The following is a 27,390-nucleotide window of genomic DNA, read 5'->3' on the forward strand; positions in this document are numbered from 1 at the left end:
GGGATCTTCCTGACCCAAGGAACAAACCCTTGTCTCCTGCATTGCAGGCAAATTCTTTACCACTAAGCCACCTAGGAACTCTCTGTAAATCCTTCCAGCCTCCCTTGGGTATTAATTATTCCCCCTTGCAAAGGAAAAAAACAGGCAAGAAGGTTAGGGGATGACAGTAGCATCTACTGTATAGGGTAGTTATCAGGATTGAGCGAGTTTCTGTGTGCAGGAGCCTGTACTTGGGCAGTCTCAGGACAGCTGTTCTCAGAATCTGTTATTGACTCTATTATTGATTCCTTTTAAACTATACACTGTATTTGGAATTCTAGGCCATGCTCCCTATTGTTTTTCCAAGTCCAGTTTCCTTCCTTCCTGCATCTGAACTGTTTGCTTTCCAGTATTTCCCCTCAAAGTTTTTATTGTTTGTTTACTTTTAAGATCAGGAGCATTTATCTGTAGGTTCAAAAGGGCATTTTTTTCCCTCTCTTTTTTTAATCTCCTGTTGGCAGCCTCTATGGTGGCTCAGTGGTAAACGAATCCACCTGGAGTCCAGGAGATGTAGGAGATGAGTGTTTGATCCTTGGGTTGGGAAGATCCCCTGGAGGAGGAAATGTCAACACACTCCAGTATTCTTGCCAGGAAAATCCCATGGACAGAGGAGCCTGGCAGGTTACAGTCTGTAGGGTTGAAAAGAGTCGGACACAACTGAGCACGCACATACGTACACACGCACACATATGTGCTCTAAAGGAATTAAGGTGCCTTATTTAAGTCAAACAGCAAAAGGTGCCCTTGGAAGGCAACAGTGCTAAGTAGTTAATACAGCTACCAGTGAGAATAGTTTTGTGTTGAGTTTTTTCATTTATGGGGATGGGTGAACAACAGAGAACAGATTTGGTTCATTTTTATTGAAGTGAGTTCTGGCAGAATAAAGGATGGGAGGTGTGTTTCCTATATTTTTTTTCTTTTTGATGTAACGTAGAAAATCAAATTTTGAATTGGAAGATAATTTTATTATCCTGAAAAAAAAAAGGTGTGTGGATGAATTAAAGACAGTTGTTGCTTTGTTGGAGAAAGGGAGAAAAAAAACGTGTGTCTTGATGACGTATACATACATACAGTTTTTGGTTTTTTTTTATTGAAGGATAATTGCTTTACAATATTGTGTTGATTTCTGCCATACATCTACATGAATTAGCCACAGTTATACATATGTTCCCTCCCTCCTGAACCACCCCTGCCTTCGCCATCTACCTCCCCATCCCACCCCTCTGCTGCTGCTGCTAAGTCGCTTCAGTCATGCCCAACTCTGTGCAGTTCCATAGATGGCAGCCCACCAGGCTCCCCCGTCCCTGGGATTCTCCAGGCGAGAACACTGGAGTGGGTTGCCATTTCTTTCTCCAGTCCCACCCCTCTAGGTTGTCACAAAGCACTGGGTTGAGCTCCCAGTGTCACACAGCAAATGCCCACTTGCTGTCTGTTTTACATATGGTAATATATGTTTCCATGCTGTTCTCTCAATTTGTGCCACCCTTTCCTTTCCCCACTGTGTCCACAGCCTGTTCTCCGTGTCTCTGTCTCCATTGCTGCCCTGCAAATAGAATCATCAGTACCATCTTTCTAGATTTCATATGCATGCGTTAATATGCAATATTTGTGTTTCTCTTTCTGACTTACTTCACCCTATGTAATAGGCTCTAGGTTCATTCACCTCATTTAGGACTAATTGCCAATGAAACAACTGACGAAGGATTGATCTCCAAAATATACAAGCAACTCATGCAGTGCAATACCAGAAAAACAAACAACCCAGTCAAAAAGTGGGCAAAAGACCTGAACAGACATTTCTCCAAAGAAGACATACAGAGGGCCAACAGACACCTGAAAATATGCCCCTCATCACTCATTGTTAGAGAAATGCAAATCAAAAAAGTGCAGTGAGGTGTCATCTCACACCAGTCAGAATGGCCATCATTAAAAAATCTACAAAATTGCTGGAGAGAAAGTGGAGAAAAGGGAACCCTCTTACACTGTTGGTGGGAATGTAAATTGATATGTATAGTTTTCTTTGGCTATGAAAATTCTGGAGTGCATGCAAAAGTTTGAGTAGATGTGTTGCAGTATTTTCCATGTACTCCATGGGCTTGAGATTTTTGTAGACTGTCAGTTCACAATTGCTACTTAAGTGCTAGTATATGAGGAAGCAGGAAAACACACACACACCCACAAAACCCACAGGAGAGAGAGAAAAGCAGGGCCATTGGGATTAGATGGACTGGAAGTTAGACTGTTGACTCTTACTGCCAGGCATGATGCAGTAGCAACTTTTTGTAAGTATTTGGGTTAAAAGAGGTCACACCTGGACAAATTGTGCCAGTGCCTGCTCTCACGTTTGCTTAAAACCCCTGCTGCCTACTGACTTCAGTGTGCTGAGACGCCCCACGTTGTGGCTCTGTGTTTAGCTCAGGTCCTAAAGTCCTCCGAGTGTCTGTAGGCGAAGCATGAAGTTCTTGACAACCCCTTGGCCTGCCAGTTGGCCGGGGTTGTGGAGCCTTTTCGTTTTCTAAGCTGGCTGGCCCTCTTACAGTGCCTGGGCCCTGTGCTCCCTCGGAGCCAGTGTCCTTGTAGAGCTCCCGAGAAGATTGGAATTGGACCATTGAAATGTGTCCAACTCCTGTCCTTTTTAGCTCACCAAAGGCCAAAATTATACCACTAACTCAAGAGCGGCTGACTTTTGAATCTTACAAAAAAATCTCTATTTCATAATTGATTATTCTGAATGCTGTGACTGTTCTGAATTCATGAATTAAATTAATGGGGTGTCACATTTCAACTGGATTTCTCTAGGGATACAGAGATTTTTGAACTGGTTGCTAAATCTGTATTCATTCTTACTTTTTATAATGTACAGTGTCAGATGTGGCTTACCCAGAAAGAGCCCCGGACAGAGCAGTGGTGGTACACTCCTCTCATCTTGTGCAGCCATTGTTTTGCTCATGATTTTATCACAAGGTCAAGTACCCACCAAAAGCTGAGATTTTTATTTTATTATTACTTTTTCTGATAAACTCATTGGTTTCCCTCAAAATGCTGAAATTGCTCAAGATTAACATGGAATGGGTACCAACTGTTGCTTTGCAAATTAAAATAGTATAAAAGGGAAGGGGCTTTTGGGTAGACTTTGCACAGTGAGGATATTGGTGTTGACATCCTTAGAGTTTGGAGTGTAGTTTGAAGACCAGATTCTACTGTTTGTCGCATACTGGTTAATATGGCCGTAAAGAGGAGATGAATGTGGCTACTTTTCCAAGTCTATTACTCAGGAGGACTGTAAATTTGATTGGCTGTTACAATTCTAGCAGAATCATTCGATTTGAGAGCAATAGAAAGATAAGATATCCAATTACCCAAATGATTTGCAGGGTTAGCCAACGTTGTCATGGAGACACGAGTTGGAACAAATTAAATTTTAAGCAATAAAATAATCTTAAAGCCCGTCTGGGAACAAGAAAATTTGGCAGTGGCACTTACCTGAATTGAATCTTAGCTTGACACGATGTTGTTTGACATTGATATACTGTGGGGGCCTAAACTTACATATGGACCATCATTACCTTCACAAAGGAGCTTGACCAAACCAGGGAAGAGGAGTATTAGCGTAAAGTCAGGGTATTAACATTTATTCCGTGGCTTAAGTGATAATTAGGCTCTGGGTTCCCAGGAATATTTTGTATTTAATGATTGAAATGCTTTAATAATGATTAAGCAGCATTAATTGGACACTTGGAAGAAAAAAGATTCCTCAGCAGCACACAGCTTTTGGAACTGCTGTTCTCCTTTGTGTTAGCAGACGTAATAGAAATCGTGTGGATGTCTTTTGGTGGCGGGGCGGAGGTGTGTGAGCATGCATATATTTGCATGTACAAATAAGGAGATTTTTGGCACATGCCCTTGCACTGCAGACGATTCTCCATATTCGTTAGAATTTCTCCTTTGCAGTACTGCTCGCAGACTGGAAAATTGCTTTCCAAACTTGAGCTGATGCCCTAAAACCTGAGTAAGTGTCAGTCTGGGGCTTAGAAGGTTATTTCCCCTTATTAACGTATTGTTTAACTGGTTCCTGGCTTGTGCGGTGGATTTGAAAACAGCAGAGTGGCCCAGAAGGAGGGAGGCTTTTTATCCACATGTCTATTAGACAGATGGAGATGGAAATTGGTCTGAGGTCAAGCCATTTGCAGCGTTCTCACAGCCTTCGATTTTCCTCTCATCCTCACCACAGATCATCTCAAATGATTCAGTAATGACCAAAAGTGCAACATTGACCTTTATTCCCTGGTGGATTACTGTGTTTCACAGTCCAAATGGCAGGAAGTCTATTCTGTTCTTCCAGAAGAAGCTCGACATTATTGAGCCAGCCCAGCCCTGTGGGAACCATGCGAGTGCAGACCCGTGTAACACAATACGTGGGTTAAATTTGGTTTCTTGTGCTCTGGGAAACAAGAATTGACATGTCTTGAACCCACATAATTAATGGAAGAATATCTAGGATGCTTTCTAAAAACACACGAGCACAAAAATTGATTTGTCCACTTGTAAAATAACTGGTGAATGATAGGAGTGGTAACTTCTGATGACCCCTGGTTTATAAATTGTTCTCGCTTGGATTATCCAGTATTCTTTCAGTATTCTTTCATCCCTTCTTGTTTAATTCTTCCCTGGTAAATGTTAGACAACACATGACATTGATGTGTCATTTTAAAATTACAAGGTGATATGACGGCATAAGGGGGCTTTTCTTTAAATACTTTTAATTATATATATATTTGTGGTCAATCCATGTAGCCCTGACTAAATTATCTTCAGACAGCACACTTTTTACCCCCTGAAAGTAGCTTGATTGTTATGTTGGAGAAGTGATGATTATTTTTCTTACTGCTTAGATTTCTCTGTGGATCGTATTGTGATGCAATGTGATGAACAGGTGCTTTGTTTAAGAATTAACTTGTATTTATTTATGTGTGCTGGGTCTTAGTTGTGGCATGTGGGATCTAGTTCCTCAACCAGGGATTGACCCAGGCCTCCTACATTGGGAGTCTGAACCACTGGGCCACCATGGAAGTCCCTTAATTTGTGTTTAAAATGCTGTTTCTCTTTGCATCCACCTGCATAGCCAAGTTAATATCCTGTGGCTCTTGAGTGTACTAATGAAGTCTGACATCTAGGATCTTTGTGCTTACCATCTTATAAATACTTAAAAGTTTTTCCAAAAGGTGATGCTTTGAACACAATTTTCACCAGCCTATCAGATTTCATTTTTTGTAAATTAATACTGTATTTTTGGCTGCATTAGGTCTTTGTCTCTTTGAGTGGGCTTCCTTTAGTTGTGGTGAGTGGGGGCTACTCTCTAGATGCAGTGCACAGGCTTCTCTTGTGGCTCACAGGCTCTACAGCACTGGCTCATTCGTTGTGGTGCATGGACTTCGTTGTTCCACAGCATGTGGAATCTTTCCAGATCAGGGCTCACACCTGTGTCCCTTGCATTGGCAGGTGGATTCTTAACTACTGGACCACCAGGAAAGTCCCCAGATTTCATTTTAATTATGATCTAAGGTGCTTTTGAGAAAGTAATTTTTTCCTTGACTTTTGATGTCACTGTGCACATTTTTTTTTTTCCCCCTCAAACTTTGATGCTTTTCTGGCACTGCTAGGTTCAGCAGAGGACTGTCCTGAGGCAGAACCCCAACCCCAGTCTGCAATAGAGCCCCTTCCCTTCAGATTCATCCTCTGGCCACTCTAGGGGGTAACTTGCATTCTGGAGTTTGTTGGTACATGATGTTGATGGAAAAGAGAGCCCCAGGTTTCAACTGGGAATGCCAGGAACCTTGTCTTCCTTCCCAAAGGACCACCTCTCCAGCAGTTCAACCTGTGAGGAGTCAGGCCCAGAGATGGGGCTTTCCACCTTAGACTTGAGTTTGGGACTCAAGGATGGCCTTACCAGTGCATACACACACACGTCTTTCTAACTTGGGCCATTCTCCTGCATGTCACATGGCTTTGATGGCGTAGACCTCTTGATGAAGTAGCTGCTTTTCCCAGGAAGTTGCTCTGGAACAAGAGTGGCAGCCATCCTTCATGTGTATGGGTCATTCAGCTGCAGCATGCTTATAAAATTAGTGAACCACTGTTCATGGTCCATTCAGGCAGGAGATTCCTTTCCCACCATCTAGACTGGCTGAAGATTCCAACCTTTTAGGGCAACATTCATACCTATCCAGTGATCTCCAGATAAGATGTGGGGAGAGGGTATGATGAGAAATACTAAAGCTGATGATAAATTGTGCTTTATAGTTGTGTGCACTGGATGTTTGCTTTATCGTGATGGGGGGCAGGGGCACAGTGATGCAGACTGTTGGAAGCCAGTACCATCCAGAAATGGGTTTGTTGTTGTTTAGTCACTAAGTCATGTCCAACTCTTTGTGACCCCATGACCTGTAGCCTGCCAGGCTCTGCTGTCCATAGGATTTCCCAGGCAAGAATACTGGGACCCTTTCCTTCACCAAGGGATCTTCCCAACCTAGGGATAGAACCCTCGTCTCCTAAATGGGCAGCTGGATTCTTCACCACTGAGCCACAGGGAAACAGACCTAAAAGGTTGCTCTGATGAAAAAGAAAGGGTTTAAGTGTTATTACAAAGAAAGTAACTTTCCAAGTTTTGAATCAAGACCATTCTCATAAACCCGGTTTTCAGAGGCTACTTGGTTTTTGCATATTCTTGTGCAGTCTTTGTCTTTACGTAGGTATATTTTATTTTCGTAATTGTAATTTTAGCCTTCGTGCCATGATGATGTAGCCCGTTCTTCCTCCCACTGATCTTCCTGCTGTTGTATGATACTATCTAATTTCTCATGAGCTCCCTAAACGACTAAGCCCTGTGAAGAGGGTGAAAGGTGTAGGCTTGCTCTCTTTCCATTCCCAGAACAATAAGTGATTAATTCATAGTATTGTTCTGTGGTTCACCCCATGGAGTTTGTCTTGAAACCCTTCTTGTGGCACAACAGAGCGCATTTTCCTCTGACACCACCAAATGCTGTCTTTTTGCATCATGGAACGAGTCAGAACGATTTCTTGTGAGCAGCACTTTCTGAACTCCGCAACAAGGGTTTCTGAATAATGGAAATGTGCTGTTTAGGCACTGAAACAGCTGCAATGCTTTTGTCAAGGATGCATCTTTACCAAAATGACAAATTAGAGCCCAAATGCTCTGCTTGGCAACAGTTGGGTCAAAACATTTAAGTCATTAATTAGAAGGAACTGAAGGGGGAAGAATTTACACAAATACACAGCTTTGCAGACTCAACTTCATCTTGGAAAATGCAACTGAATTCTTTAAAAAAAAAAAAAAGAGGGCAGCCTTCAAGTGGGGCCTGCCAAGCTTGTCATTTGCAAATAAATCAGAAAACTGTCATTGCAGGAAGGAGGACCAATGAATAGAGTTGCTTTGTCCTTCTTTGATGGGCCCCACACTCAAGCCTGCTATTAAAAATGAATGCATTCAAGAGGCTCTGCATTAAGGACATAAACAATTAAGGGCACTTGAGTTGCTCTGCTGAGAGCTGCTGCGAAGATCCGAGAGCTTTCTCCGAAGATGCAGGCCCCTGCGATCTGCCTCACAAGGAGCCAGAGAATGGGAGCAATTAGTGTTGCTATCTCCGCCCAGGCAGCCTTCAGCAGGTTTTTCTTTCCCTTTATTTTAACTCCTCCTTGCTCTGAGAGAAACTGTGAGTGTGAAAGGTGAGCAGTGGAAGGAGAGAGTCGGCGCCCTGTTGGAAAGGGCTGGGGTCTAGAATGTGCTTGTAGAAGCTGCCAGATGAGGAGGAGGCAGAACATGAAAGTTATGATCTTCCTGTAATTGGCGACTTTGTATTTTGATTAATTGAGCCACTGAAGGGGTTCTGTCATCTGGCCCTCTTTGTTTTGCTTTAATTATCGGGTTGAAGAAGGGACGAGATTACATTGCCATGGGTGGACTCATTTAAATGAATATAGTTTGAGCTTTCCCACAGTAGGCAAATGGCTTGCTCCAGCCTCGGTTTGTGTTCTTGCCTTGGTCTGATTTTCTAAAAAGGCATGGAGAAAGGCGATTGTCTCTCTCTGTGGCAAGGCTTTGGAGAGAGACAGATCTGATCTCCCGTCCTGCTTAATTCTGACCCTGGGCGAGTTATTTTAACCTTTCCGGTCCAGTCTCCAAGGGTACCTACACTAACTGACATTTAGAGCCTGTATGTAATTGGAGCTCAGGTGTGTTAAGCAGTAGACGCTGCCTCTGTCATGATTATTCAATTTCCAAGGTTCTCAAAGTGTGGTCCCTGGTCCAGAAATCTGCAGAGCACCTGGGACCTTGTTAGAAAGGCAGATGCTGGGGCCCCAGACCTCCTGGCTCAGAAATTCTTTGAGTGGGTCCAGCTGTCTGTTTTATCAAACCCTTCAAGTGAACCTGGGGCACTCTTATTAAACATGATAACCTCATGATCAGTATATCCTCAACTTAAAGAGATCGCAAGTCCTTTTCATTTGGATTTCCCCCAAATCGTGGCTAGTCATTTATCTCCGTCATTATATTTTAAACAGAAAAGCTACTCTGATGCATTAGAATTTCTGATAAAATTCCTCTTTATGAGTGTGCTGGTGAAGCAAGGTGTTAGTCTGATGCGTAGCTATTGTTCTGAAGGCAGTCTCTAGCCCAAGAAGCCTTTTCCCCTCCTAAAGGGGTGGGCAGAGTACTGGAAGATTATTTGCAGAGCTTTGCATAGATGATTTTGGGTATGCACTATCAGGCAAACATCTTGAATTATCTTTAGGTACATCAGAGACAATGTTCAGGAAATGAGAGATGTATTTGTGGCTTTGTTTTCGTGGATTCTGCTTCATTGGTGGGCCAGGTTGTCTGAAGTTAGTGCTGAGGCACTAATTCTCTTTGCCTCTGAAAGGTGAGACAGAGGTGTGTAGTTTGGCTGCTGTTGTTTATTTAAGGTTTGCAGTTTAGGACTGAGGCTCCTTGTGAAATGCCTCCTTTGCCTTGCACTGTACTTCTGCCCAAGGCAGCAGGAGTCCAGTGACCCTGTCACTGACATACGGTGGCCACGTGTTGTGGTCCTGTCGTTGGCTCAGCAGTGACATGGCCTTGTGCTGCTGTGGCCCTGTGTGGGCTCTATTGCTTTGCATACAAAGCTGAGTGTTTAAGCTTTGTTTCTGGTCTAGAGTATGTTCCAATTTCCCACTTCCACTTCCCTGGAGAAAGAGCTAGGCAGTGAACGTGGCTTCTTATCTTTATGATCCTGGGCAAATCGTTTCATTTAGGTGTTTGCTTCCCCATGTGTGATAGGATGTTTGTGAGAGGGCTGGGCACCCAAAGGGTGTCAGGGTTTGTCAGCATCCTTATGACTCAGGGCCAGGGTCCATCACAGGAGTGGGGGGCCTGATCACCCTTCCCCATTGAATAATACATTCAAACGGTAAATCAAGGGCAGGCGACATCTGCAAAGTCACTCTTGGGGGAAACAAGGCATTGATAATGCTGCCATTGCAGGATAATCACTGGTTTTATTTGGGGTATCAAATTACAGTGCTTCGCCACATGCATATGTTGTTAAAAAAAAAACAAAACACAAGCACATGAACACCACAGCTTTGTTCTCCTCCTGGTTCATCTAGTAAATATGTTGGCTATTTAAGCATCATTATCATAAATATGACTTTAAAATGGTTACCTGCCATGCCTTTGGGTTGATGTCGTGTATTTAACCATTCTCCTAGTACTAGACAACTGATTTATCAGGAGGGCAAATGTTAAGTTTTTCAAAAACTCTGCAGATGGTTGTGATGTGTCGAACTACTGTTATATCTTTACCTGACTTTTTCTCTTTTGCTTTGAAACTTATGCTGCAGTGAGCAGCTTCATGCATGGAATGCTTTTCATTTGAACTATTTCCTTAGGATAAATTCTTAGCTGTGGGAAGCCTTACCAAAAGGTTTGAATAATTTCATGCTCTTGAAACACATTGCCCAGTTGCTTTCCAAGATGACTGTACCAATTTACTCTGTCATCAGTAATGTATGATTGCTCCAGTTTCCCAGAAGACTCATCAGCTTTGGATTTCATTAATTTTTTAAAAAATAAGCTAACATAACTGGTGCAGAATGACCCACCTTACTTAGAACTACATTTGCATTTTATTTGGTTGCCGCTGAGGCTGAACATTTTTTCTGGATTGAAGGCTGTCATTTCACAGACTCTGAACCTTCTAGTCAGAAGGGATTTAGAGATTATTTATTTCCTTTTGTGTGCTTTGTTTTCATGTTCTTGCCCGTTTATCTTTTGCCAGATACTTATGACCAGCTCTCCACTGTGTTTTTCTCTTGGCCTCCCGCTTGGTTCGAGGAAACCAAAAGATCAGTTTGCCAGCCCTCAGCATAAGCGGCATTTTTATGATCCATCAATTTGCAATTTAATGGTGGTGGAGTTTCCCCTCCCTAAGCTGACTTTGGGCAGGGTGCCATTGGATTGCTTTGAGACCCATGGGCAATTTACTCTTAAGCAGCCCTCGCCCTGCTTTGAGCCTCCAACAACCCTCATTATATATTACTCGGTGTGTAGTGGAGATCAGTGGGCAGCCGTTGGAAAGCGGGCTGGCTCTTCAGTCTGGTAATTAGATGAGGTGGAAGGAATATGATAAGGTGGAGAGCTGAGCTTTTAGGAATCGTGAAGTCCAAAAATGTAAGTTCAGATGCTCAGAAGATCATATCTTCAGTTTAAAAGTTCGGTTCATTGCTGGCCTTTGAGATATTTGACCTCTTTAACTCTGTTAAAATATACATGTATCTGAATCTTGCAGGCTTCCCAGATGGCTCATTGGTAAAGAGTTCACCTGCAATGCAGGAGATGCAGGTTTGATGCCTGGGTCAGGGAGATCTGCTGGAGAAAGAAATGACAATCCATTCCAGTATACATTCCTGGAAAATCCCATGGATAGAGAGGAGCCTGGCAGGCTACAGTCCATGGGGGTTGCAAAGAGTCAGACACGACAAAGCGGCTAAGCAACAACAGCAACCTGACTCTTGTACTGAGATGTGATTTCTTATTGTAAACAGAGCCTGTTCCTAACACTGGTTAGGAATGGTTTATGTAGTTCCATGTTGGTCATTGAGTTTAGGATGTATGGGGATTCTGTTTTGGTTCTGTAAGGCATTCCTTTGAAAGTTCCAAATGTGGAAAGGGTATCCTGTGGTCAGTTTTGATGGGGAGGGTTCAGCGAGGAGCTGAATCAGGAGTCTTCTCCTGCTTCCCTGTTAGGTTAAGATGCATGATGCCAGCCTTGATGCTGGAAGCTGTAGGAAACTGTCCAGAAGCTTCATGTCAGATGTGATTTTCAACATTTAATCTTAGTTTACTAAATAAAGTTAAATTGCTCTGGAGGATCTTGAAGGGCCTAGAGTTTGTTTATTGGTGTTACAGGGGAAAGGCAGCTTCTATTTGGATTTGAGGTCGTCCTTAAAAGACTGGGATGAGAGCACAGCACTTTATAATAGTGCAGCTGTAGTTTACATATTAGCTTATGTGATTCTGATAAATCACTGAAGTAGATTGGTGATAAGAGACCTGGCGCTCAGCCGTTGAAGTGACTTAACTCAGGACGCCTAGTACTATTTTGCTGAGATGCAAACCCAAGTTCTTGGATTATGAGGGCTGACTCTTATCACCATAAGCAAATCAGTGAGAAAGGAGTTGGCACTGATGAGAATAAAAGCTGGTTCTGGGGACTTCCCTGGTGGTCCAGTGGTTAGGAATCTGCTTGCCAGTGCAGGAGACAGAGGTCCAATCCCTGCTCTGGGAAGATCCCACGTGCTGCAGGGCAGCTAAGCCATGAGTTGCAGCTACCAAAGCATGAGCACAGCAATGAAGACTCAGTGTAGCCAAAAATAAAATAACTCATAATGCACTTTAAAAAAAGCTGGTTCTGAACAGACGAACTCCTGCTGCCTTGGTGGGTGCTTGCCGTCCCTGAGGCAAGGCCTGATGCCGGGGCCTTTACCAAGCTGGGTAAGTTTTTGGGCGCAGTGTTTCCATGCAGATCTGGTTTGGGTCTGGCTCTTGAGTGCTGACTTAGTGTTGTTGCCTTACATGGTGTCAGAAATACAGACACAGGGTAAGTTTACTTATAAACAGTATGTCTGTTAGCAGGTACCAAATACATCTTCATCTTGGGTCAGGAAAATGATTTCTAGGTGGAAAACACAGTTAGCCTGCAGTTTTGTTTTGTTTTTTCTTCCATTGGAGTTGTCTGGTCTTTGGAAGAGGTAGAAAGAAGGCAGTCTGAAAAGGTTATGGGACTTTCTCAACACCTGCTTAAGCAGGGTCAACTATCCAGTCTAACCTGCTTGTAAACTCTGTGGTCAGGAATAGAAGCACAGGTAGAAAACACTACTACTCATTAATTTGTGCTAAGTTCTTGTCAGAATATCCTTATGTTGAAGCAAGAGATGATGCTGGAGGATCGCTGTCAGTTGTCATCCAGACTGTTTGAAGGGCGGCAGTGGTGGTGATGTGTTAGACCTCCCAGAGCACTGTCAGGGAGATCAGATGCGTCCTCACGCTGCCAGGAGCAGGGACTCTACAGCTGGCTCAGAGAATTTCAAGGTAAACCAGAGGTGAGGTTGGAAGCTAGATTTCCTGGCTCAAGTCAAGCTCACTTGTCAGAGGATGGTTTTAAGATTAGGGATTAGAGACCTGGCAGAGGAAGGAGACAGCTGGGACAAGATCCTTCTCTGTTATTCTTGTTTCTGTTTCTTTTCCAAACCGTTTATTTAGAATTCCCAGGACAAATGGTATGGCTTTTGATGTTTCTGCATCAGTTTGAGCTTTGATCTTTAACACTCGTCCTCCTGTTGCAGTCTTAGCTGCTCTAACCCAATTTATGTGGTCTGTGCTCTTAATCCGTACTTCTTTTATTTTCCTCTTAATATTAAAGGATTAATATTAAAGGTTTATGAGTTCGTTTCATTCAGACCAGGTCTTAACTGTCCCCTGACAGTGAAGTTCACTTCTACCTTGAAGCCACTCTGTGTAATAACATATATAATTATTAATTAAAGAGGAGATCATCTTTCCTTCTTAAACTAAAATAAATTCCATGTAGGTCAAGTAATTAAATGTAGAAAGTACAGCTGTAGCAGCACTAGAGGAAAATTAAGAATGGCTTCTTTAATTTGGGAGTGTTCTAATCCTCACCCAAAGGCCAGGAACATAGGAAGGCTATTCTTTAGTCCGACCATGTAAAAATGTAGTTATGTATAGCAAAAAACCCATACTAAGCAAGGCTGAAAGACAGGTGACAAGGTGGAAAGACCGTGGAAAAGTCAGTATTTATCTTATAGAAGGAACTACTACAAGAAGACAAGGGTGAATAAATACCAAAGGAAAAATACAGTGGGCCAATCAATATATGAAAAGATGTTTAACTTCAGGAAGAATCGGAGTAATGCAAATAAAAATGAGATCATTTTTTAATCTATTAGATGGATAAAGATTATAAAAAGGTCAATGAAACGCAGTATTGACACTGGGTGGGGGAGCAAGCACCATCATAGACGGATGCTATAAATTGGTAAGCTTCTCTGCTGGGCAGTTTATCAGCATGCATTACAGTTTAAAATATGCAGACACTTTGACCTAGCAATTTCACTTCTAGAGATTCCTTTTAGAGATCTAGGGAAAGGGTTAGTTGATGTAGAGCGTGTAATTGTGGAATATTAGGTGAAAAATAAATATCCCCTGATGTTGGGAGTGTTCAGACACCTGACTGCTTGTGTAGTGGGATATATTGATGATGTTCTTACTTATATCTGTTTTTATGGAATGGAAGGGTGTCCATAACAGGTTTGAGTGGAAGGAACAAATTGCAGAAGAGCAGTATACCTCAGGGGATCCGTTGATGTCAAGGTGTCTCTCTCCACTCTGGGCTTGTGCACACACAGATAATGAGAGCTTGGGGGGTTGCTTCCCAGGATCACCACAGAGTTGTTGTCTGTGGGTGGCACAACCACAGTTGTGGTTGTCTCTGGGTGGCAGACTTAGTTCTTGTGTATTTCTGTGTAGTATACATCTGTGGATATGTACTCAGAGTGAGCAGATGTCATTTTTAACATAGGAAAACATGAAGAGAATTTTGGAGGCCGGGTAAGAACAGAATGCTGTTGGAATGTATGGCAGGTGGAAAGTGGGGAGCAAGGACCTCAGACCCCACAAAGGGCATCTCTGCCTCTTTATGTCTACCCAAACATACAGGGTAGAACCTTGTTGCAAAGGCAAGGGTAGCTGGCCCATGCTTTCCAGGAGAGCCATGACCTTGTGTTCACTTGAGTGGGTGGCTGTGATCAAACGAGCTAGGTGGGGCTGACCCAGTTTTGTGATTGCACCTGGTACAGCTGTGCCCTTTTTGCATATACGTATCTGTTAGCTCCACTTGTTCAAGCAAGGTCATGGGATTGTTCTCTATACCAGTGATTTCCCTTTCTAGTACATTTCTTCCAGTGCATGGTCTGTAACCCTGTCTCAGTGGTGGTCAGGGAGAATTGAGTTGGATTGGCATAAATCCAATCCCATAAAAGGAAAGGCTTGTTGCTCAGTTAACTGGAATCATCTCAGAGGACAAAAGGCAGCTCTTTTTTATGTACTTGATTATACAGTTCCTGAGGTTTCTACTTTATCTCACTTATTCCATTCTGTCTTTCTCAAGGGCATGGGCTGTGCTCTTCTAATTTTTTTCTCCCCATAGTCCTTTTCATTGCCTAGTTCAGTAATAGAGGTAGCATCAGTAAACATTGACACAGAAATGACGAAATATATACATAAGGTCAACCTGGGACTCTTCAGATGTCTTTCCCCCTCCACCCCCCAAAACAAAACTGTTCTTCAGAGTTAGAGGGAAGCAGGGTTCCTTTGCATAGCTGCAGGGTGTTGGAGGAGGGGTGGGCAGGGGGAGCCTTCCTAGTCTGGGAGCAGAGCACACTGTATTCCCTCCTTTGCCAATTTGTCCCTCTTCCAGAGGGACTCCTTTGCCCTTGGAACTGAGCAGGGACTATTCCTCCTTGCTCTAGAATAGCCTGTGCCACAGACACTCAGGACACATTTTCTTAAACTCAGTGGAACCGTGGGCTCCTGGCATTTGATGCTGAGTTGTGGTAAAACTTTACAGATATCTAGAACCCCTTGGCTTGACTGTCTGGATTTGAGTCTGTTTCAGCGGTGTTTTCTAGGCTTGTTTGAAATTTTGAAACTTGGTGAAGGCTTATTAACATTAAAGTTCAATTTCAGTTGTGCAGGAGTTGAAACAAGTGGAAGGAGGTCTTCCACTCTCACTCTGGACCTCAACTTGAGAGCCAGTCTGCTTTGGCAGTGCTTCTGCTCTCCAGGGTTCTGACTTTGGTTTGAATGAACTTGCTTCATAAAAGTGCTCTGGTATGCCATAATTGAATAAGTGTACAGAAGGGTTTGGAATCACCAGGTTAAGTGATTATGTAGCCTCAAACTGCATAGATTTTCTGACTCAATTAAACTACCCATTATCTCTTATTTAAGTGACCAATAAAACGTGCGATTATGTCTTTCTTTGCAAGTGGGATTAATATCTACTGTTTATCTCAAGATAAATATTGCTAACATAGCCTGGGAAAGCAATTTTATGCCCTTAAGAGTGAGGCAGTAGAGGACTCCACTGTTGTGTATGAAGTTTTATCTTCTGAACTGATTATGAAATATGCTAACCATTTATATGGCTTTGTCTTTATAGACTGAAATCGCCAAGAGATTGAATACGATTTGTGCACAAGTCATCCCATTTCTGTCTCAGGAAGTAAGTAAAACTGTTCAGCTGTTAAAGTGCAATTATGTTGCTTCTCTGTTTGCAAATTAGCTAGTTTTAAGATGTTAATTTTATCACAAGGAACAAGTGTGAAGAACATCTGTTACAGCTGAAGTGTGTAAACCCCCTGCTATTCCATCTCATAGATCTAAGGGCACACTGTGGAAGCAGTGACGATAGCTCAACCTTAAATTAATTCTTTTCTATGGAAAACTGCAAAATGACTATCAAGCATAAAGCTTTTCTTTTCTTCGAGGAGTAGTATAAGCTTGATCGCTTCTGATGATTAATGTGTCCTTTTACTGTTTCTTTTACTGCTTTTTAAAAATGGTTCCATCAGGGTTGACTTGATCATGGGAGCAGGTATTTCATTTGTCCTTGTACCTCAAGGCAGATTGACTTAATGCTGTCTGTGGAGGGAGTGGATGCCAATACTCTTAAGGTTAAGAGCATTCATGTTACATGTTCGTGTTACCTTGGCTTACAGAGTTATATCCATATATGAGCCATTTTATTGTTACAAAGTCATAGATAGTTTAACCTTAATATTTTGAGAGGGGAAAGCTCTTTGTGTGAGTAAACCTATGAAATTGACTCAAAACCAGTATGTTTTAGTTTTGCCTTAAAGTTTACTTTTGGATACAAGCTAATAAATGTAAAACTGTGTTTTAAGTGTGTACAAGATGCATATATCTTGAGACAGAGTGAAAAGCTTATGGGCCTTGGAGCTGGAATGCTGAGTGTCTGCTCTTATTGGCATCTACTGCTCCATGCTGGGTAGCACCATCCCTGCTATTACTATGGCAGCCTTTTCCAGTATAGCATTTACGTGATGTTACCATTTAGATTTGTTGGCCTTTTGAAGCCTGTTGTTAGTTAGACTTTAGTAATTCCGGGTCTCTGCTATATATAGTCTCCTTTCTCCCAAAGAGACGTGCAACTTTGTTTTTATTTGTGAGTGGACCTGGGAGGTGTGTGGGCTATTTCCATATTTCCAGCCTGTGATCTCAGAGTGTGTGTGTGTGTGTGTGTGTGTGTGTGTGTGTGTGTGTGTGTCTTTCCTTTCTCCTGTGGCGGGTGAAACATCTAAGGACTAAAGGAGGAAAGGAATTCCCAGAGTCCAGAACCAACTGGTGGGTTGAGATTTGTTGACCAGAGAAGAGATTGCAGGTTTAATGTTTAAAATTTGAGTATCCAAAGGGGTGTTTTAAATGGTTGTAAATTTCTCCTGCTCAAATCTATCATAGCAAACCCTTTCTGAGAATCAGGATGATCTTCCAAATCCCATACTATTGATTTCTAAGGCTTTACATGAGCATTTTTGATATCTTTTTTTTGCCTTTCTACCATTCTGAACCCCAAATTCCCATCAGAAGTTAACTAGTGCTGTTTAGAAAGATGGGCAGCACCACTGTTTTCCTTTCCCTGGTTGTGTTCTGTGAAATATGTGCTCCAGCAAGTTCACATTTAAACTCATATTACACCTCAGTCTGTACCACGTGCAGCATTTGTCTTGTTGTTGAAAGGTACAGTGAAGTTCTTGGCTGCCTCACTAATACTTTTTCTTCTTGTTTTCAAAGCATCAACAGCAGGTGGCCCAGGCTGTCGAACGTGCCAAACAGGTGACCATGGCAGAGCTGAATGCCATCATCGGGGTACGTGGCCTACCAGGTCTACCTCCTACAGTGTGTATAACCAGCTTTCATTTCTTCTAAATTTGTTGGCTTAATCTATATCTAATCTGTATATAATATGAAGTTAACCTTGACCTTTTTGATAAGTGGGAGAGGGGGAGGCAGTTTCAGGTACAGGGAAGTGGTTTCAGGTACACTGAGGTGTATAAGGGATGAACACTTGGCATAAGGGAGGTAATAGCAACCTTTTTTAGGATGGGAACAAAATAAATCTTCTTTTCAATGGAAAAATAAATATAGTTTATCCCCCTCCCTTAGGTTAAAACTTTAGGTAAAGGTTTTAAATACCTACTTTCCTTACTTCTGTCATATAACTTTAGATCCCAATTGGGGTCAAGACATCACTTGGAATTATTTCATTTTGTTATCTTTTGCTTCTTTTGCCTTTTGCTTTCCCAGGGTATTAGAACCTATGTATAACTGTTTTGATTTTCTTGTGGCTCTTTCATGAAGTTTTAAGTGGCACCCCAACGAAAAGAAAGCCCTCTTGCCGTTGAAGAAGTGATAATTGTCTGCCCTGGTGCCCTCTAGCCTTTCACGAGGTTTCTGCTCTTCTGGGTTGAGTTCAGTTAGTGCTCCTTGCTGGCAACTGGTTGTCAATCACAAGTCATTTGCTCTGCGTTAATGAGCCCGGTGAACCGTGGGGTCATCTCCTGCATGAGTTCATTCCCCACCCCCTGACCACGCCCCCTTCCTTCCCCTCAACTGCAGGATCCAGGACGGTTCTCATGTTTTCTGCCCTTCCAGACTAAGCGAGAGAAGTAGCTGAAACAAGGGACCGTCCTTTCTGATTTTATTCATACGTGAGTGCCTTGAGCGGATTCAAATCACTCATTTATCAATTTATGTTAATTGCTTGTGAGAAGATGCCCTGCTGGTCTTTATAGTTCCCTCAGACACTTTGTAATGATAATTAGACATGCTGCTCTACGGATTAAGAGTGCCATAGTGCAGTGACGGCCACAGACAATGGAACCAGTTAATCCATCAGGGTTTAAAATTACATCCCAACTGGAGATGGAGAAAAACATAAGAGCCAAGGAGGATTAAAGAATGAGCCTCAGCTTGAAAACTCTCCTTTCATCAGTTTCTCAATTGCAGATCTGCAGTCGGGTTGCCTGTGGTAAGCTATTGGCAGTCAATTAGGTGAAATAAACTGGGAGGGTGACCTTCATTTCCTTTTAATAGCTTTTTCCTCCCTGAAATGGGGAGCTTCAGTGGATTTTCAGCTTAAATTTTATTCAAGCTGCTTTATTACACTTGACAGCTTAGCTCTGCATAAACAATTCTCCCTCCTCCCCTTCACCCCAGATCCAGGCTCTGCATCTCTCCCCCTTCGTATCACATTTTTGACTGTTACTTAGTGGGCTCTCTAATCACATTCAACAAAAAACACAATTACATCTGCATTTGTCTGCTGCCTTCTGTACCCTTTTCTTGTGTAATGAATTGCTTTATTTCAGAGATCAAATCAAATATTCACTGGTACTTTTGCATGTACTGTGTTTGATTAGCAAAGACTAATAGCAAATTGTACTTGTAGCTCTAGCGCAGAATTTTTTAACCCAAATGAATGAGGATGGAAAAGCCTGTTTTGATTAAAGGAAAACATATGCAAAGCAGTTCTCAAGTACCCAGTTCAACTTTGTGGAACATGTTTGTTTTCTGATAGGCTCTAAATTTTTACATACCATTTCTTGATGGTAAAACTTTGTACTCTTTATGTCCTCAAAGCCACTGCCCAATTGTACCCATTAGAAAGGAGGAAATTGTGTTAACCACATGTTTATAGGTAATACTCATTTCACGTTGAATCAGAAAATAAAAATAACAGGTTGTTTTGCAAGGGCAGATGAATCGCTAATTTTATGAGTGGCTTTAGTCCAGGAAACATGTTGTTGAGATTATAAAGGCAGATTAGCTCTGATAGCTAGCAACAATAACCCAAATCAGTGAATTGGGCCCAGCACAAGACTTAACGCCAATTGTGAGTCTTCAGCATATTGGCATGTGCGGCTTTTATAATTGTAATGTTTGGATCAGTATATTAATTTATGTCGGCAGGCTCTTTTAAAGTTTGTAGTGATCAATAATTATCCTGCACCATAAGTTTCATGCTCTGGCATATGCTTGATTTTTGCTTGAAAGGAATTGTGTGCGTCCTGGAAAATCGAAGTAGCATTAAATTGGGTTGACAATTCAGTGGACCTTTGCACCCCTTCATTGAACATGCAGTGTGTCAACCTTTCTCCCCAGAGGGGAGGAGGCTCTGGGAGGCTGTCTGTTCCTACAAGCAGCAGCTGCGCGCAGAGTAAATGCAGCCTGGTTTGATAGCAGCTGTCAGTATTGTTCAGGGACCGACTTAGGGTAAAGAACAATGGGAGAGGCCACGGTCTTCGTCTGCATCGACTTTCAGGCTAAGAAAAGAAATAGTAATTTAACGGTTTAGACATCTATTACAAGTGTGAAAGATCATGAAAGAGTACCCTTTAAAATGCAGATGAACCAAAAATTTCTCATCCCCTTTAAGGTACAATCAAGGAACTTACTGCTTGCTTAACAGGGCTAAAGATTTCTCTTTAGCAAACCTGGAAAAAGTTATATCTTCCTAAGGACACCAGGCTTCTAAGTGAGATTAGCTGTGTCCTGGGACTGTGGATGCTCTTTTAGTAGGAAGAGAGAGGTTCTATTATTTTTTTTTCCATTTTTGTGAAGTGAATTAATGATACCTGTTTTGCACTGGCATAAAACACTTAGTTCTCATATCTGATGGGAAATACTGAATTTTAAATCTTTTCCACTGCAGCACCTGCCTTCAACTTACATAGATTACTGGTATTTAAGAAAGATAAACTTCTTAGATATTTGAGATATTTTTGGTTATACTTTTTAAAAATAACTTTGATGGTAAATTTTATAATTGTCAGAATAATAACTGCAACCCTAGATTTTGAATTTTTTTAAGCTCTCTTGCTATTAAACATATGTTCTTGTAACAATAAAAAGTAATAATGCAGAGATCCTAATAGGCACAGGGTTTATTCACTTTGACACAAGCTGACTTGTATTTTAGAAAACAAGTTCATTGTGGGAAGGGAACTTACTTGAACCTTGATTTCCCCACCCCAAACATTGGGATAAACAACACAATTTAATCAGCATTCCTCAAATATTTTTTTAAAATTTGGAATGCTATTAAAAATGCTCAAAATGAAATAGTTTATTGACTTAATGTAACATTTTATTTGTGGAATAGCTAATGGCTACCTGAAGGAAAAGAAAATTGACCAAAGACCTCTTTAAGTTCATTACTCCCCATTGTAGTATTTGGGTAGTTGGAAACTTAGAACTCTCCTTTACCTGCTCTGACACTAAGTAATTGATTCTAAACTGAGATTAGGATTACAAATAATTAGTGTTGTCTTTTAACTGGATTTATTATATCACATATAATTGGTTTTATATCATATAAAATTAATATGTCATACAAATATAGATATGGCTATGTACATACCTGTACACACATGGATTTTTAAAATTTGATGTGTAATTTACACGTGAAATGCACAGTGTCCAGACTGACCCCTGGCACAGGCACACACCCTTTGGGCCACACTCTCTCTCAGGGTACAGATTGTCCCCACCACCATAGAAAGTCCCCTTGTCTTCTTGTCAGTCAAGATTTCCCACTCCCTGAAGAAACATGGTTACTTTTTGATTAAAAAGTGAAAGGATAATTAGCAGAGGGCAATTTCTTTTTTAAAGAAAACAATTGCATAGTTTACCTATTTCTAACCAAATACCTGCTGCCTAACTTCTCAGTGTTTCATTTATGCTCAAAAAGGCCATTTACATCATGTTCTAGAACTAACACCCCGAAAAGATGTCATTTTCATTATAGGGGACTGGAATGCAAAAGTAGGAAGTCAAGAACACCTAGAGTAATGGGCAAATTTGGCCTTGGAGTACAGAATGAAGAAGGGCAAAGGCTAATAGAGTTCTGCCAAGATAACGTACTGGTCATAGCAAACATCCTGTTCCAACAACACAAGAGAAGACTCTACACATGGACATCACCAGATGGTCAACACCAAAATCAGGTTGATTATATTCTTTGCAGCCAAAGACAGAGAAGTCCTATACGATCAGCAAAAACACGACTGGGAGCTGACTGTGGCTCAGAGCATGAACTCTTTATTGCCAAATTCAGACTTAAATTGAAGAAAGTCAGGAAGACCACTAGACCATTTAGATATGATCTAAATCAAATCCCTTATGATTATACAGTGGAAGTGAGAAATAGATTTAAGGGACTAGATCTGATAGGTGGAGTACCTGATGAACTATGGACGGAGGTTCGTGACATTGTACAGGAGACAGGAATCAAGACCATCCCCAAGAAAAAGAAATGCAAAAAAGCAAAATGGCTGTCTGAGGAGGCCTTACAAATAGCTGTGAAAAGAAGAGAAGCAAAAAGCAAAGGAGAAAAGGAAAGATAGATCCATTTGAATACAGAGTTCCAAAGAATAGCAAGGAGAGATAAGAAGGCCTTCCTCAGTGAACAACACAAAGAAATAGAATAAAGAAAATAGAGATCTCTTCAAGAAAATTAGAGATACCAAGGGAACATTTCATGCAAAAGTGAAGTCGCTTAGTCGTGTCCAGCTCTTTGCGACCCTGTGGACCTGTAGCTTACCGGGCTCCTCCAAGATGGGCTCAATAAAGGACAGAAATGGTATGGACCTAACAAGCAGAAGATATTAAGAAGAAGTGGCAAGAATACACAGACTGTACAAAAAAGATCTTCATGACCCAGATAATCACGATGATGCAATCACTCACACTCACCTAAAGCCAGACATCCTAGAATGTGAAGTCAAGTGGGCCTTAGGAAGCATCACTATGAACAAAGTTAGTGGAGGTGATGGAATTCCAGTTGAGCTATTTCAAATCCCAACAGATGATGCTGTGAAAGTGCTGCACTCAATATGCAAGCACATTTGGAAAATTCAGCAGTGGCCACAGGACTGGAAAAGGTCCGTTTTCATTCTAATCCCTAAGAAAGGCAATGCCAAAGAATGCTCAAACTACTGCACAATTGCACTCATCTCATATACTAGTAAGGTAAGGTAAGTCACTTCAGTCGTGTCCGACTCTGTGTGACCCCATAGACGGCAGCCCGCCAGGCTCCCCCATCCCTGGGATTCTCCAGGCAAGAACACTGGAGTGGGTTGCCATTAATCCTTCTCCAGTGCATGCAAGTGAAAAGTGAAAGTGAAGTCGCTCAGTCGTGTCCGACTCCTAGCGACCCCATGGACTGTAGCCTACCAGGCTCCTCCGTCCATGGGATTTTCCAGGCAAGAGTACTGGAGTGGGGTGCCATTGCCTTCTCCGCATATACTAGCAAAGTACTGCTCAAAATTTTCCAAGCCAAGCTTCAGCAATATGTGAACTGTGAACTTCCAGATGTTCTTGCTAGTTTTAGAAAAGGCAGAAGAACCAGAGATCAAATTGCCAACATCTGCTGGATCGTCAAAAAAGCAAGAGAGTTCCAGAAAAACATCTATTTCTGCTTCATTGACTATGCCAAAGCCTTTGACTGTGTGGATCACAATAAACTATGGAAAATTCTGAAGGAGATGGGGATACCAGACCACCTGACCTGCCTCTTGAGAAACCTGTATGCAGATCAGGAAGCAACAGTTAGAACTGGACATGAAACAACAGACTGGTTCCAATAGGAAAAGGAGTACGTCAAGGCTGTATATTTTCACCCTGCATATTTAACTTAAATGCAGAGTACATCATGAGAAATGCTGGGCTGGAGGAATTACAAGCTGGAATCAAGATTGCTGGGAGAAATATCAATAACCTCAGATATGCAGATGACACCACTCTTACGGCAGAAAGTGAAGAAGAACTAAAGAGCATCTGGATAAAAGTGAAAGAGGAGATTGGAAAAGTTGGCTTAAAGCTCAACATTCAGAAAACTAAGATCATGGCATCTGGTCCCATCACTTAATGGCAAATAGATGGGGGAGACAGTGGAAACAGTGACAGACTTTATTTTTGGGGGCTCCAAAATCACTGCAGATGGTGACTGCAGCCATGAAACTAAAAGACGCTTACTCCTTAGAAGGAAAGTTATGACCAACGTAGACAGCATATTAATAAGCAGAGACATTACTTTGTCAACAAAGGTCCGTCTAGTCAAGGCTATGGTTTTTCCAGTGGCCATGTATGGATGTGAGAGTTGGACTGTGGAGAAAGCTGAGCGCTGAAGAATTGATGCTTTTGAACTGTGGTGTTAGAGAAGACTCTTGAGAGTCCTTTGGACTGCAAGGAGATCCAACCAGTCCATCCTAAAGGAGATCAGTGCTGGGTGTTCATTGGAAGGACTGATGTTGAAGCTAAAACTCCAATACTTTGGCCACCTGATGTGAAGAGCTGACTCTTTGGAAAAGACCCTGATGCTGGGAAAGATTGAGGGCAGGAGGAGAAGGGGGCAACAGAGGATGAGATGGTTGGATGGCATCACTGACTCAGTGGACCTGGGTTTGGGTGGACTCCGGGAGTTGGTGATGGACAGGGAGGCCTGGCATGCTGCGGTTCATGGAGTCACAAAGAGTCGGACATGACTGAGTGACTGAACTGAACTGAATCTTGGATAACATGGTGCCCGTGTTGGTACCCATGTTACCTGGTCCTAGGATAAGGCTGGACTTTTTTGGGACACTTGGCACTATTATGCTTTGTGACCTCGTACAGCCAGTTTAGCTCCATCAGCATCCATCTTCAGGTGGACAATGCCATTTACCTTGTATGGCTTTTGTAGAGGGTAAGACTGACCAGCAGCCTTTGCCTGACATGTGGGTGAACTGACTGCCCTGAACTGCAGTTTTGCCTGCCTGGTTTCTCTCGGTGCCTGTAGCACATCTCTGGGTCCAGTTGACCAAGCTTCTTCAAGGGGTGATTACTCCAGGCAGTGGGTCACCTCCTCTTTTGTCTTTTCTGGTGGTTACGTGGATATTGTTATTTGAGATTAGACCCAGCCAGATGCTGTGCTTCTGCCATTAAGTCGTGTGCTTGAATGAGTTTTAATAAGGACACAGCAGTGTAGAAGCATTGCCATTTAACTTTTGGTGAACAAACTTAAAATTCAGAATCGAGGGAAAAGTTAACTTTGGGGAACAGATGGAGAGAAGTTTGAGAAGCAAACGTGTGAGGATCAGGCACTTTTGGCTTCCTTACTCAGCATAAAGCATGAGGGACCAGTTCTTTTGTTGGCACTGAGAAGTGGCAGGGATCCTTGAGATGGAATTAGAAGGAGGGCAGAATTAGAAGAGATGCCCAGATGACCAATTCCCCTACCACAAAATGCCAGATTTCTGATAGCTGCCTCCATGCTGATTGTTGGACATAAGAAAATGTAAACAATTTTCCATAGCAGTATATGAAGGTCAGGAACTCAAGGAAATTTGGAGTTAATATAAGCAACCTTGTTTATCCTTTCTCATTTATTTGGATGTGATCTAACTTACTTTCCCCAAATATAACTTCTGTCAAGGTCTGTGGGGCTCTGGTTTGGGGCTCCAGTTTTGGTCAGGTGTGTGTATTCTTGTTTCATAGGCAAATTTATAATTCTCTATACTTTAAAACAACTTAGTATGTAATAAAAGAAGCCTAGGGTGGTTTGTGGTATCTGACTATGTGTGTTTGTGTAGGTGATGGCTGTGAATACAGACTTCTGATGTGTCAGAAGGAGCCTTTCTGTCCTGAAGAGATTGAGTTGTAGACCTAAAGGACTCCCCATTGTTGCATGAGATGATTGGTTTAAGGATTAGCAAAAATGTTGGATTATTTTTCTCCTCCGGCTGTAGCTGTCAGCCATCTATAGGATTGTAGTGTGTGAAGTTTAAGAGGATGAGGTTAGCCTCTTATTCTTATGAGTATGCAGTTAATCCCTGGAAAGCCCATCAGTAACCCAGCTGTAAGTTTCTTTATAAAACAAAATCACCCTAGGAGAATAATGCATAGCCTGCTACCACAGGAAGTAACTAAAATGACAACAAACATGGATCTTCCAGTTCTACCAGCTTCTATTTTGTGACTTACCTGCCACTTAAATTCCAATAGTTCAGCCCGTTTATTAATTTTCCAAAGGGATGGAGCAATACAGCCAAGAAGTCTTCTCTGCATCTGACTTTTTTTTTTTTTTTTTTTAACTGAGAGTACAGCTAGGTATCTCTAACAAATGCAGGGCTTGGTTTCAGTGTCTGAGTTCCTCTGAATAGGTAGTGTGCTTTTAATTTATTAGGAAACTTGCTGAAGCATTGTTTACTTGTTCATGTCCCCATATATTTTCATATGATTTTTATTTGGATTTATTAGAAGGCATTATAATATTTTCCCTCTTTTCAGGGGAAGAACTCCTCAGAATAGAAAGTAGAGCATCTCATTTTAATTATTAGATCTATGCAGGTTTTTTTAATTGATGGGTGATTTATGTACCGTATCATTCACCCTGCTTTTTTTTTTTAAAGAGTTTTTTAAAATGTGGACCATTTTTAAAGTCTCTACGGAATTTTTCACAATATTGATTCTATTTTATGTTTCTTTGGTTTTCTGGCTGTGACACATGTGGACTTTCAGCTCCCCAACTAGGGTTTGAACCTGCACCCCCCTGCATTGGAAGGCAAAGTCTTAACCACTAGATTGCCAGGGAAGTCCCTCACTCACCCTTTTAAAAGCACAGTGTTTTTAATATATTTACAAACATGTATAACTATCACTAATATGTAATTCTTGAACATTTTCATCACTCCAAAAATAAACCCATATTCATTAGCAGTCAAGACCCCCTTCTCCATCCCTTCAACTCCCTGGCAATGCTTAATCTTTCTATCTCTTATGGATTTTTCTGTTCTAAATATTTCCTGTAAATGGAATCACATAATACGTTCCTTTGTGTCTGGCTTATTTCACTTGGCATAATGTTTTCAAGGTTTTTGAGTCCTTTTTTTGATGAAAAATATTCTATTACGTCAGTATACTGCATTTGTTTATCTGTTCAGTCACTTGCTGGTCATTTAATTGTTTCTTTTTGGCTATTATAAATAATGCTGCTGTACATATTTGTATGAGGATGAGATGGTTGGATGGCATCACTGATTCAATGGACATGAGTTTGAGTAAATTCTGGGAGCTGGTGATGACAGGGAGGGCTAGCGTGCTGCAGTCCATGGGGTCGCAAAGAGTCAGACATGACTGAGAGACTGAACTGAAACATTTGTATAAAAATTTTTCTGTGGACATGTTTTCTTTTATCTGGTATTTATATCTAGGAATGGAGTCTCTGGGTCATATGGTAATTCCATCTAACTTTTTAAACAACCCAGTGGCTGTACGATTTTACATTCCCCCCTAGCAGTGGGTGAGAATTCCAGTTTCTCTGCTTCTTCTCCAACACTTGTTATTGTCCATTGTTTGATTCTAGTCCTCCTAGTGGGTGTGACATGCTGTCTGATTTGTGGTTTTGATTTATATTTCTCTGATGGCTGGTTATGGTGAGCATCTTTATATTGAAAATTATCTGGTTTTAGAAGTGGATCTACTTAAGTGCACATGACTTGTAAAAACTCACTCTAGTTTAGGTCTTTAAGTCATGATGGAAACAGGCACCCAGGGCAGGTAGAATGAGTAAGTCAGGGTGATGATGCAGAACAGGTTGGCCTGTGCAGGTTAGCCGAAAAACAGAAACAGAAGAGTTTCCATCCTTTTCAGAATTT

At 41.7% G+C, this 27,390-nt stretch overlaps 1 protein-coding gene across 9 annotated transcripts in view; it reads left to right on the forward strand.

The window, feature by feature from the left end:
* LOC102268380 (TLE family member 1, transcriptional corepressor) overlaps nt 1-27,390 on the forward strand; it is a 91,821-nt gene that overhangs the window by 12,969 nt on the left and 51,462 nt on the right. For 5 of the 9 annotated variants that reach the window (XM_014481859.2, XM_070375717.1, XM_070375720.1 and 2 more), the window contains exons 5-6: nt 15,837-15,899; nt 17,489-17,593. In XM_014481859.2, the coding sequence (XP_014337345.1) occupies nt 15,837-15,899; nt 17,489-17,593 (168 nt within the window). The remainder of the gene's footprint in view (nt 1-15,836; nt 15,900-17,488; nt 17,594-27,390) is intronic. The other 4 variants (XM_005906861.3, XM_070375722.1, XM_070375718.1 and 1 more) reach the window with 1 other exon arrangement.

The sequence above is a fragment of the Bos mutus genome, chromosome 8 (genome assembly GCF_027580195.1).
Source record: "Bos mutus isolate GX-2022 chromosome 8, NWIPB_WYAK_1.1, whole genome shotgun sequence".
NCBI classification, from domain to species: Eukaryota; Metazoa; Chordata; class Mammalia; order Artiodactyla; family Bovidae; genus Bos; species Bos mutus.